The sequence below is a fragment of the Lonchura striata genome, chromosome 1, assembly GCF_046129695.1.
Source record: "Lonchura striata isolate bLonStr1 chromosome 1, bLonStr1.mat, whole genome shotgun sequence".
Lineage (NCBI taxonomy): Eukaryota > Metazoa > Chordata > Aves > Passeriformes > Estrildidae > Lonchura > Lonchura striata.
The window spans coordinates 84,908,065-84,920,974 of record NC_134603.1 but is presented as its reverse complement, the minus strand read 5'-3'; the positions used below and the strand labels follow the sequence as shown (position 1 = coordinate 84,920,974).

Here is a 12,910-nt window from a genome sequence, read left to right as displayed (position 1 = left end):
CATTTTGAACACAAAGGAAGAATTTAGCAGAGGAAGTAAAAGGAAGAAGTCAGTGTGAAACAGAGTTACCCCTTAGGTCTTGAAGTGATGGGGTTTCCCCTGCAAAATGGTCTTATCATAGCTTGGTGCATTGAAATGAACAGCTACTGAAAAACATTTTAGGTTGTTTTTACAGTATTCTTCCCAGCTTATTAGAGTAAATAATTTAAATTTTTTATCTTGATATATACTTGTCTCTTTCTCTGCAGATAGGCCATTTGTTTCCCTGTAGGCACAGGTACGCTGAATTCTGAAATTAATAAATTCTTGTTCTTGGAAAAAAAATAGGACTTTTCATTACATAGGGCAGAAAATACTGTCTGCCTGATTTACTGTAAAATGCAGGATCTTTGCATCATCTAATCAATTTTTATAAATCAGAGTGACTGAGAAAAGGTTATCCTATAGTCCTTCCCACTTGTCTATGGGCTGCATAAATCTTGCTTCAGGCTTTGAAACATCTGCTGTTTGCTTTAAGCATCAGTAAACTGCACTGTAGGATGAGTTTTTATAGCTGTGTACACACTTGGCTAAGCAGTTATTGCACTGTTTCATAAACCTTGTTATGTTCCTTCCTGAACAGATGAATGACAGTGTAGTTGATTCTTGTATTGAATTTTTACTGGTGGAACAGATAGAACTGTTCAGATCTCTCAAAAATTATTGTAGTGTGGTATGAATGGAAATAGATCAGTTTAGGCCATGAATTTTTCTTTTATTTTTCAAAAGATATTTGAGTCCATGCCATTTCCTACACCTGTAATGTGTCAACAGCTTTTTTTCCTGAAAAATATGTTCAAGGGCTGTGTCTTTTAAAAAAAATCAGGTTAAGCATTGCTCTAAACTTGGCCACTGAACACGTAAGCCTGTTGGTTTTACAGTGCAGAGTTAAACCTGAACTTTAGGAATAGCTTCAGAACAGCACATCTGTCACTTTTCTTAGGTCAGTGTTCTTGGAGAAGAGGATTTGATTACAAATCAAGAACTATATAAAATAAATATCTGAGGAGAAATTAGTGATCAGGTTTTCCAAGCACTTTCTGGCAGCCTGGTTGCAAACTGCCACAAGGATATGTTGATTTTGGTGTGTTGGAATCAGGAGAAAGTTCTGCAAGTGCTGCTGGTGATCTCTCCCCATTGTGTGCTCTGGTTAGTCCTGACACAGCCTTGAGCACTCACACTGAGTTCTGCATGGGAGAGATTGAATCAGAGGCCAAAGTCAGCTGAGCACTGTTTTTAACAAGTTCAGAAGTAGAATTGATGAGCACCTTCCCCAGCTTTGAAAATAATATTTTCCGATACTATCTGCTTCAGACTGTACCCATCAGAGAGTAGATGTGATAAATTTGGCCCCCAGTTGCTTCATGTGGAAAATCTTCTGTGCCTTTTAAATTTTTTGGAACAACTTTAGAATTTGAAGTAGGGAAAGGCGATTAGATTACAATAATGCAAAAAAGTAGTCTGGAAAATCAGTTTTTCTCTAAGTGATTTTCAGCTCAGCTGCGTAATTCAGATGTTTTTAGTTGCATCAGAAGTACTGTTGCTTGGATGAAAATCTTTTTGCTATTTTGTCTTAATAAGTGTAATTCGAAAAGGAGAAGTTACACTGGGGAAAGAGATAGGAGACAGCAAACATATTATCACAGTGCTGTTTCTCCTCCCAGTTAAATCTGGTGTTTCACCAAATGCTGCTTTAATTAACATGCAAAATCTTGGTTTGTGAAGATGTCAGCTAGAAATAGGAAGCCCTCCCCAAGAGGACACGCCTGTGTTGCCTCATGTTGTTTCCAGTATGCTGAAGCGTGTAATAGGCCACTGCACTTTAGAAACGGGAAGGAGGCAGAAAGCCTTGATATTGTGGAGGTGAGAAAGGTGACTTTTGACTCTTGGGAGGTGGGTTTGGTTACACACAATCTGTGTCACCAGCTTTTACAGAATCCTAGAACATCTAGGTTGTTAGGGACCTTAAAAAGCGTCTAGTTCCAGTAGCAATTTCATACAAGATTGTGCTATTTTGGCTTTCACATTCAAGTTTTCTGTCACAATCCTGTCAACTAGAAGAATTTGCATAGCTCCTCAGCGTACATCAGAAACAATCGGATATGTGTGAATGCAGAATGTGGGGGTGGGGAGGAAGGGGCAGCAAGATGAAACACCTGACATCAGTGCAGAAACGTGGGTTTGAAAAACAGTTGGAGAAAGCCATCAAGTCCGTGTTTCCCCTGATGAAGTCTAAAAGGAGCAGCACAGTCCCATCTATCCAACAGCATCACTGGCTCTGGTTAACTGTTGTGTGTGCTTACTAGTGAAACCACTGCTATTGTGTGTAGTATTCAGTCAGCTCCAGAGCTGTTATGTGCAGGACAGTATTGCCAGCTGTGTCTGATATTTGATTCAGTATCTAATACCAGGCACAAGTTCTACCAGACTTCTTGCTCTTGTTGCCTTTTTTTGCTCTGAAACTCTTATGCTAATGAACTTGATTTTAGCATCCTTTTTATAACACCTGTTGTCTTATTGATTTGCTTTTCCAATGTTGTAATTCCCTTTCTCCTTTATTCTCAAAAGAAAGCAATGTCCAAGCTAAGCCTTAAACTTCAATCCTTTTTATCCCAGATCCCTTATACTGATTCTCTTTCAGAACCTTTGCTTTATTTATTCTTTATAAATTAAATACTATTTCTAACTGCAGGTATTTCTACAATTCCTATTGAGGTTAATTAAATATTAATATCTCCAGTCAAAGCTCCTTCTGGCACTGTAAACTGGCTCATTTCCAGCAACTGTTGCAGTAAACTCCTCTCAGTTGCTTTTGTAACTGATAATTAATTGGAAAACAGATTTCTTAAATCAGGACATGTATGATTTCATGGAGTACATTGACCTCCCTTATTAGAGGTTTATGTTTCAGCCAGTTAAAACCTCTTGAACTGCAGAGGTGTGCTGGGTTTAGCGCAGTTGCAGTTCTAAAATTTTTTCCACTGAATCTTTGTTGGATAGTAGTTTTATTTTTATTACATGGCAAAAATTAAAATATGGCATCCAGATTATTAGAGGTTTGGACAGGACTGTATATGTGTGTGTTTATCTTGGGTTCTTAAATTAACTTTTTTTCAATGATACTAGTGTGGAGTAAAACTTTATATCCTGAATTGTGCAGCTCGTCATATTTTAAGCTGAAAAAAGAAATATATATATGTGCGCACAAAATTTTCTGTTCATCTAAGTCCGAGGAAAAAATGTATGTGTATCTAGAGAAAAATGTAGCCCTAGTCCTGTATTCCACTGGGTTTGGAGTACAAAAGGTAGGGAAACAGAGGCTTTCAGGCTTTTGTAAAGGACAGTTATCTCCTGCCTTTTCTGTTCATTTAGTCTCATAATCTTACAAATGTCTTAAACTGATCTAACCTGTTAGGCCAGTCTTCAAGTGCATTTGAGTTCTGTCTATCCCAGTGAATTGTAGTTCAGGATATTAAATATTTGAGATTAGCTGCTTTGTCTCATCTTCAAATTATGTGAAGAAGCATAGGTACTTCAAGATTTTCATCTAAATTAAAACAAGTAAAATCATACTGTTAAATGACAATCATGAAGATGAAACTCCAGGGAACTCTAATGAAAAAATCAAATTAATTTACTGTTCTTACTTGCTTGTCAGAATTGTTCTGAAACTTGATTTTTTTTCTTCTGGAAGCTTCATTGCTTCATTGTTCTCATGTGTGTGAAAACAGACAAGTGTTCATATTATTAGTATTATTATATTTTACTTTGTTTCATTAGCTGTTGTTAACTCACTAGTGTTTATGTTTTTTTCCTGATTCTCCTCCCATCCCGCTGGCGTGGTTGGAGGAATCAATGAGTAGCTGGGATTAAACCACAGCATTGCTTTTGGTGCTTTTTGGAAGACTTATAGCAACTTTCCTGAGTTTCTCTCTCATTCTGGCATCCCCAGAGAGTAGAATTTGAGATCACCTGTTACTTGCAAGCTGTACTGTTGATGGTTTCACCTGGACTGCATGCTAGCCTGCCATGTTTAACTTCACAGTCTTTGTTCTGTTTCAGCACAAAAGGAATTCTTATCTGCTTTGCCTCCACTTCTGGTAGATTGAGGTTGGGTGGGTGACAGCCTGTTAAAAGATAGCACACTGTATGAACAGGGAACCATGTCTCAAAAAGTTAGGCTTCAACAGCATTGAAAAGCTGCTTTTTCTCGGACTACTAACAAATACAAATGAAGGAAATGTTACAGAAAAGTGCACATGTGTTGTTTGTTGGGCTAACATGCAGAGAAGATGCAGAAATTTTCTGCATAAATCTTAGTGGGCTACTTCCATGGTGCCAGTTCTTCAGAAAGTTACCTTCATCCAGCTTGAGTCTGAGGTACTGCATCTTATTTAGATTCTCTCTTTTTATTAGTTATGCTTGTTTTGTTGGACTGGGGAGGAGTGGTTCTTTTTTTTTTTTTCTGTACAATTGATGACAACATGTTCTTGGTTTTAACTATACACTGGTTTATCTTCTGTGTTTCTGGGAGCACTTGTGTTTCTCTCTGTAATAGGCACAGAAAAAGTACGGCAAGCTCAGGACTGCAAGGATCTCCATGTTGTTAACCCTGACTGGTTGTGGAGCTGCCTAGAGCGCTGGGACAAGGTTGAGGAACAGCTCTTTCCCTTAAAGGATGACTACATCAAAACACACAGGTAAGTGCTATTCCTTGAGGGAATAGGAGCCGTGAAAACTGGTTATTCTGATTTGTTAATAAATTGATTTCTGGCAAGTTCAGCTGTTTATGGATTCTATAGAAGAACTCCCTGGGTTTGTCCATTTCTCTTTTGTTTAAACTGAAGACTGTCAAGGGATCAGGAGGAAGTTCAGTAAGTAGCACAGTCAGGAGAAAACTTGTAGTAACAATACTTTCTTTAGCAGTTATTGTTGTTAGCTCTTTTAATTTGGAGAAGTTGCCCTTTTCAGTTCATCCATAAGCTAACATAGGGAATGACGCCAAAGCACGGGATCATTCATGCTGCCAAAAAATGTACATCCTTTTACTACATGAAGAACTGGTAAAGTATGGCATTTTTTGGTGAAATTTGGTAGTGATGAGAAAGAGATAAACAGAAAAATTCCATAGAAAATTCTAAGAAGAATTGGAAGGCATGAAGACAGGAGCAAAAACTGGAAGAAAGGAAGTAGTGAGAGGTGGTTTTGGTATGATAAGTGCTGAAAGAGAAAAGGTAAAAAATAATTACTGCACTAGGGTGACAGTAAATAAAGGAGGCAGCAAAAAACATTATTAATAAAGAAGTCGACAATAATAGTCCCCTGTGGGATAGTGACTTGACTAAAGTAGCTCATGACAAGGTACTGTCAAGCCAGCTTCTGCTTCTTGACTTATCTGTTTGGATAGACCCACATCTTGCGAGTCAAACTTCCCTTCCATGTTTAGACAGTAAGGAGCACAGCATAATGGGGTTTCTGTATTAAACTGATGCTGGTGTGATTGTCTGTGCTAGAGATTCACTTTCTACTTATGAGATGCCCTTTGAGGGCAGAATATGGTGTGTTAGGCTTTGAAAACACCAAAAGAAGAAACATGTGGAAGTGAGGGCATTTATCAAATGTGACACTAGGTTGAGACACAGGATCCCTATAAACTGAGAAAAGACATGTAGCCTGCTTATGGCTTAACTAGGATACTTAGTATTTAAAAAGTATTATCAGATGGTTTTAAATCAAACTTTGGAATATTTGCATGGTATGCTTAATTTGACACTGCTAAATTTGCAGTAGAAACCTGGGAAGTAGCTTATGAACATTTTTTTTTTTGATGTCTAGATGAATGTTAGTCTTTCTTCCTCTATTAATTTACTCTTCCACTTTACTGAAACAGGATAATTTTTCCTACTTCTGTGTTTCAAATACAATACCTCTTAACTTCATACTTCCCCCACAACCCACAAGCTTCAGTCAGTAAGATATCTATCTTAATGCAAATACCTTTACTTTAACCTGATACGTGCTACTTTGGAATAGATTTTTCCCTTAAATGAAGGTGCTTGAAATAGTGATTACAGGTCCAAAGCACATACAAACTAGGGGAGGGGAGAAGTCTGAGAAAACATTTGCATGTAAAATGAACTTAAGATAGCAAGAAAAGAGTAAGTAAACTTGGAATTGGTTTACTGTGTTATGCTACAAGACTACTTCAGAAACATCCATAAAAGCATCTGGTAATAACTTCAGTTTTGTATCATTTCTAACAAATTAATTGAATCTTTTTTTAACATAGCATTGCTTTCATGGAGCATAGCATGCTGTTTTAGTTGATAATTTTTTAAAATTATTCAATTTGCTTGATTTTTTTTTTTTTTTTTTTTGGTGTGGTGCTTCATCACAATTGGATAGTATGCCATAATGGTGATTCCTGCAGACTGATCTCTGAATGTTTCTGCTGACACTTCTAAAGTTATGTTTTTCAAAATACAGCAGAGTGATCATAAGCAGTTTAGTATTTTTAAAAAATTAGTTAGGATGACTTGGAAGTTAATACTACATGTTTATTTTCTCTCAGATCAAATTTGGAGAGCAAATAGAAAACTTGATACAATAGCCTGCTTTTATATTTGTTGCATATATACAGATTATCATGCTTTGCTAATTGTGCTGTTGCTACTATCTGGAAATAATTTCAGGAACTTTGTGTTTAGACAATTTCTAAGGCACACTTATTAATATTTTTATAATTTAAACATGATATTATCTTGTATTTGCAGTTTTCTGTTTTAAATTCAGTGGGACTTTAATGAGGTAGAGGAGAAGAAATTTTTCTTTAGAGATTTTCCAAACCATTTCCCTCTTCTTCCCCTTAGAAGAAAAGGGAATGCTCATTTTTTATGTTCTGGTTAGATAGCTCATTTAAATTTCTAATGCAATTCTTTTTTCTGAACTCCATCTAACAGAGAAAACAGCCCTGCCACATTTCCTGATACACCCAGCACATTTCAGACTGCTCTGTTTCACCCAACACCTATCCATCCGAAGTCTCAACCTGGTCCTGAAGTTCGAATTTATGATCCTAACACTGGAAAGCTCATCAGGAAAGGCACACAGACATCTGGGCAGTCAATGTACATCCAATCTCCAGCTCCTCCCATCACTTTGCCAGTCCACGGTGAACACTCATCCTTCAGGTACCTGAAGCATAGCTAAGAGTCACATTGTCTACATTTTTAGATTCTGTAGTAAATCTTACTCTCATTATCCTTTCATTTGATTAAATTGGTATTTTTGCTTTATATTATTTGCTTTTGAAAAAGTCAAGAAAATAAGCAAAAGTGAATAATCAGCTGAAGTCAAGATGCTACAATTCCAGATGCTTTTTGTGCCTCAATGAAGTGGAACTGGGAACCTCAAACCAAATAAATTCAGTGTGTAGTTTGTGAAGTCTAAAGGATGTTACAGTAGCTGATTGCTGAAGTAGCTTGATGTTTCTTAATGGGTCTTAGAATACTGGCTTGTTTTCTGTTAATAAAATATACCGATACTATTTAGTTCTTGTTTATGAAATTTTCTTCTTCACCTACTTCCTTCAGATGGGTCATTAACTTTGTTTTTGAGGAATATCAGAAATGATGGAAGAGGTGTGTAGCTGACTGAGCATTGTGAAATAAGGCCATATGTCTGAGTACTTGTTACTAATCCTTAGACCACTAAGTCAAGACATTAATTCTGGAGGAGGAAGAGGCGGTCTTCCTTTTCAAGTACAAAGGCTAGTATCTATCTGGATTTTGTCAAAATTTGTGTTAAGATGTTGTCTCTTAAGGATGTGTGAAGTATCTAGAATTCATCTCCAGCTATCTAAATAAAAGGTCTGACTTTCTGGAAGTCTAACAATCTCAGCAAGGCTTGTTCATTCCACTGGTAAAAAAGTTAAAGGCAAATCTTTTCTTTGTAAAGTGTTATCTTTTTGTAGCCTTTTTCTGGTATCTGTAGCCTTTTTCTTATTTCAGCTTTCCTCTTGTTTTCAACACAGGTTTTTTTAGTCTTTCTTGTTTGTGAAGATGTCCTGTTTTCAGTTCCTTTTTAACTGTCTTTCAAAGTCTGTTTTGGTTTACTGTGACGTGGTAAATGAGCATTAGAATCTTTGAATAATCGACACAGCATGTATCCAGAGAAGAGATGAAAAGTTGTTGGGTTTTTCGGTCAGTTATTGTGGAAAGGAATTTTTCTAGAAATAAGGCTGGGAAGGTCTTATGTGTAATAATATATTAATGGATAATATATTTTTTTATATTATATCTTATATAACATGTTATATATGTTACATAATATATATTATATATGTGTTATATTAATAGATATCTTAATATATTATAATATATATGATAATGTATAATAATAATTATAACAGTTACATACAGAATAATGACAATTATATATGTAATTGTCATGACACATGTAAGGTGCTCCAGTATGATGGGTTATGTTGATATTAATACATCATTGAATGCTTTCAAAATAATAGGTTTTAATGGTTTCCCAACCTTTGTCAACAACTTGATGAAGAGTTTGTCCACACCTAAGCCTATTTTTCCATAACACTGAGGTGATTCTTTACTTAAGTATCTTACTGAAAAGAAAGAAATATACTTTAGGTGTCCTTTTAGTTTGGTTTCATAGAGCTTCACACAGGTTTTGAGGGTGGAGTGAGGCTGTTTGTCCTTTCTACTCCTGTCTTTTATTTCAGTTCAGTAGGGTTTTTTTGTGACTGTCAGTGCTCAGAATTGAAATGTTTTAATCTGACTGTGAATCCAATTACTGTGTGCTGCAACTTTACCCCACAGCTAAGCAGCTGTAAGAAAAGAGCTGAGCATAAGGTCTATGCTGAGAAAAAAAAAATTAATTCACATTTCCTGTTGATTTTGTTCTAGTGGTAAAGTTGGTGACCTGTAAACACTAATCTCTTAATTGGGACACATTTCTATTTCTCAAGGCAGTTCCACCTTCTTGAGATCCTGAAGAGTGTTTTGGCAAAGTAGGAGAAAAGCAAGTCCATTTAAATACCACAGTGCAGACAGAGCAGGAAGGCAGTAAAGTAGTAACAAAAAACTGAATAGAAGTGGTTCTGCTGTGTCTTAACTGAGGAAGAGCTGAGGCAGTGCTGTGAGCTTTATCTTAATCTGTACATCAATGATAGCTTTTTAGAAAAGCTTCACATCTGTTTTAAAATTTGACATAATACTTGTCTTAAGAAAAAACTACATTAATGCAGCAATTTATTGGTAGAGGATAATTTTTTTTTTGTCCTGACAGACTTAATGTGCTCCCTCGTTCACCTTCTACAGAAAGAGTGGAACATTTATAACTAAACCATAAAGTTCTTGGCACTCATAACTGCTCCTGTTGTGGGTGGGTGTAGTCAAAGCCTCCAATAATCTTCTTTGATAGTTTCTTAAATCTGCATCTGATTCTGAATTACACGTAGTGGGAAACAGAATTGCACTGCTGTGAGTGGAAGCCCTTGGGGATGTGGTAACTGCACATGGTGTAGCAATGGTTCTTGGTGTCTTAGTCCAAGAATAGACTGCCTTGTACTTAGGATAGAATCTCTTCCTTGCAGGGCTGGTTATTGCAAAGGGCTTCAAGTTTTCTGAATACCATTTCATAAGAACTGTTTCAGTTCTCACTGTCTTGGGTTTCAACATTTTTAGTTTCTTTCTGGGATTCAACTTGAAACATATTAATTTAAAATTGGATATAATTAGTTTAAGTTTATACATGCAATTTGCAGTGAAATTGTCACCAGTGAGTTACAGATGGTTCAGTTAATGTAGTCAACATTTCAAGCAGCAGGTCTTGCCATTGTGCTCAGCTCTGAGACTTGAGCACCTGCTTTCCTATTATGGCTGTTGCAGCCCATGCGGAAGAGTGAGAAAAGTTCGCAGCTGTAGTAGAAGGAAAGGGAATGCAGTGCTGCTCTAGGGCTGCTGGTAGCCAGCAGCTCCTCTTTGTCTGAGAACAGGAAGCATTCCTCTCTAAAAATAACCTACTTGTCAGAAGGTTATTTGACATGCCTTATGTATCTCAACGATTTGCATTTTCAAACAGAAACAGCATTCTACCAACATTGCAGTAAACACTAAAGTTGTAACAGATCATGAGACGTGTAATGTAGTGTTGTTCAAAGTAATGTAAAAGCTAATGGCAGCTTGGACTAGAATAAACAAAAAAAATTATACTGCAAGTTACATTTTAGTGAACACTAGTAATATAATGACAGATGAGGCAAGGCTTAAAATATGGGTGTCATTTACATGTGAGAAGTTAAAAGTGGCCCCCTGGTTTAAAATAATGCTAAGATGCACCGAATGCTTGAAGAGGTGTGTCAAGCAGATGTAAGTGGCTTAAGCCATACTTGAAAATTTGTATAAATTAATTTCACTTACAACATTTTTGTCTGAATTTGTGCTCATAGTTACTATTTTCCTACTTAATGTTATCAATGTTATTATAACAGCAAAAATATGAAATGCCAAATTGAATAAGTAACTGGAATTTAAATATTTTTAACACTTTCATCATGATAGTGTTAACTTCACCTGATGTATCAAGGAAAGTGTTTGTTACTTCCACAAATGTTGGCCCCACCCTGCACATATGTCTGTGTGCATGTAAGCCTGGCAAGCACCAACCAACCTCTGCAGGGTAGAATATGGTGTTATTTTTTAAAAAGTACTTATGAATCACATTCAATTAGAAATAAATGTAAATTCCTGCATTTTCATGTCTTTAATTTTTATTCAACTTTACAGGCAGCTGAAAATGTAAAAGCCTAAAAATGTTCTTGACAAAATAAAAATGTCTTACAAAGCTTTAAGAAGACTTTATTTCACATTGCTTTTGGAATGCTTTCATGAGAAGGCCCAGTGTTTATCTAGTAGCAGTGGGAAAATACTGGGAAAACATCTGACAGGAGCCTTTAGAATTATAGTTATTTTACAGCTAATATTTGTGTGTAATGTAGTCAAGTATGATCTCACACTCTATTCTACAATAGGAGAAGTTCTCATCAACCATATGACAATGTGTTCTTAAAAAATATGCTGGCTGTATTTAGATATTATTTCTAGTCTAAGAAAATCTGCTTGGCTGTCATGCTACATATAATTTCTCTGTAATTCTTGGAATGGTCAAGCTTGTCATATTTTTATCTGAGTTGTGTAAGATGCTTATAGCTTTTGTTTTGCCGTTCTCTGTTTTGCTAAGAAATGTGAATGGTGTCACCACTTTTCCTGCCTAGGTTGTAAATTAAAAGACAAGGAAATCATACTTTAAAAGAACCTTTTGGGAAATACAGTGGAATGCCATATTATTTTCATCATCTACTTTTTTTATGAAAATTACTGTCTGAGAGCAATTTACTAGCAAAAGAAAACTGTGATCTTTAAAATAAAAAACATAGTAGAGGGAAGAAAAAAACACTCAACCCAAAAACTGTTAGCAGTGGTGAGAAACTCTAGCAAAAAACCAGTTTGCTTAGTTCATTTTCACGGTATCCAAATTGTTTAAGTTTCACAAGGAATTCCACTGTACAGGAATGAGAGACTACAAAGGGGCATGTGTCTGCTGTGCTTCTGAGTTGTGCTGTGCTGCTAGGGGTCTTCTGCAGCAGATAGTGCAGGTCTGGGTAGCATGGCAGTGGCTCAACTCTTTTCCATCACATCTCCCATTCAAAACAAGATTTCAAATTTCCTGCACCTGTCTGTGGGATCTAAGAAGAGAGATGTGTGTTTCCTAAATACAAGCTGTCAAAATGAGCAAAATTGACAGCTTTGTATGTTTTTCAGATTGCATACATCCTGGAATTTAAGTACTAAGGTAAAAAAAATCTTGATTTTTAGAAGTTGTCAAGTTCACAAAAGGGGAAATAATTTTGTAGGACCGTACCTATGGGTTTGCATAAGTTTATGGATTTGCATAAGTTTAATGGCTTTTTTTGCGGGGAGCTGTTGGTCTAAAGCTGATTCTTGTAAATCCTGGCTTGATGAGAATTAGCCATTCTGCATAGAAACTCTAGTTCCCTGAGAGTACACTGTACTTTTTTCAGTCACAGTCACTCTCAAAAACAGGTTGCTAGTCTCTCATCTGGTAGCTGCATCTTGAAACTGCTTGTGATTTCAAATGCAGTCACTTTTATACTTGCTTTTGGTAGGCATTCTCCAAATACACAGTCTTATGGCTAGCATAAATATTTTGTGACCCATGAGCTTTATGACCTTTGATTTGGATCCTGTGTGGTGCTGAGCTGCTGTAATTTGTTCCAAGAGGTTAATATGACAGACCAGTACTGGTAGTTAATCTGTATCATATAGTAATTTTAGCTTCTAGAAGTCTTTGGTACTCCAAGTAATAATCACAGAAAAATTTACCCAAGGAAGGTAGAAGTCTCCTGCTATTGTTGTGCGTGTAGTCTATCTTATTATTACTATCATAAAGCAGTTCCCATGAAGTTGTGATTATTTTATCCATTGTAATGAAGATTTTGCTATTCTCTTTTGTTTGGATTAAATACAGTAATTAACAATGTAATGCAATACAGACTAAAATTAAAAGCTACCATATTTCAATACACTAGCCAAAAAGAAATACTGGCTGGTTTGCGTCTTATCCAGGCTTAGCATGTGGGAAATGTCTGAAGACTGATACTGTCAGAAGTGCTCTTTCCACATGTAGAACTCTTGTCTATAAGGTTGAGAAATAGAAGAGTGTACTTAGAGACTCAAAATTAAAAGCCTAGCATAGATCAGGAAAAATGTATTAGAATATCAGCATTGCTTTTGTAATAATAAATTCATCAGGTGATGGAGAAACT

At 36.2% G+C, this 12,910-nt stretch overlaps 1 protein-coding gene across 3 annotated transcripts in view; it reads left to right on the top strand.

Moving 5' to 3' along the window:
• Positions 1-12,910, top strand: part of CTDP1 (CTD phosphatase subunit 1) — a 95,746-nt gene that overhangs the window by 31,333 nt on the left and 51,503 nt on the right. For all 3 annotated transcript variants that reach the window (XR_002467572.3, XR_004147804.2, XM_021553400.2), the window contains exons 9-10: positions 4,598-4,739; positions 6,999-7,229. Coding sequence is in view for 1 of the 3 variants with exons in the window: in XM_021553400.2 (XP_021409075.1) it covers positions 4,598-4,739; positions 6,999-7,229 (373 nt within the window). In the remaining 2 variants the exon portion in view is untranslated. The remainder of the gene's footprint in view (positions 1-4,597; positions 4,740-6,998; positions 7,230-12,910) is intronic.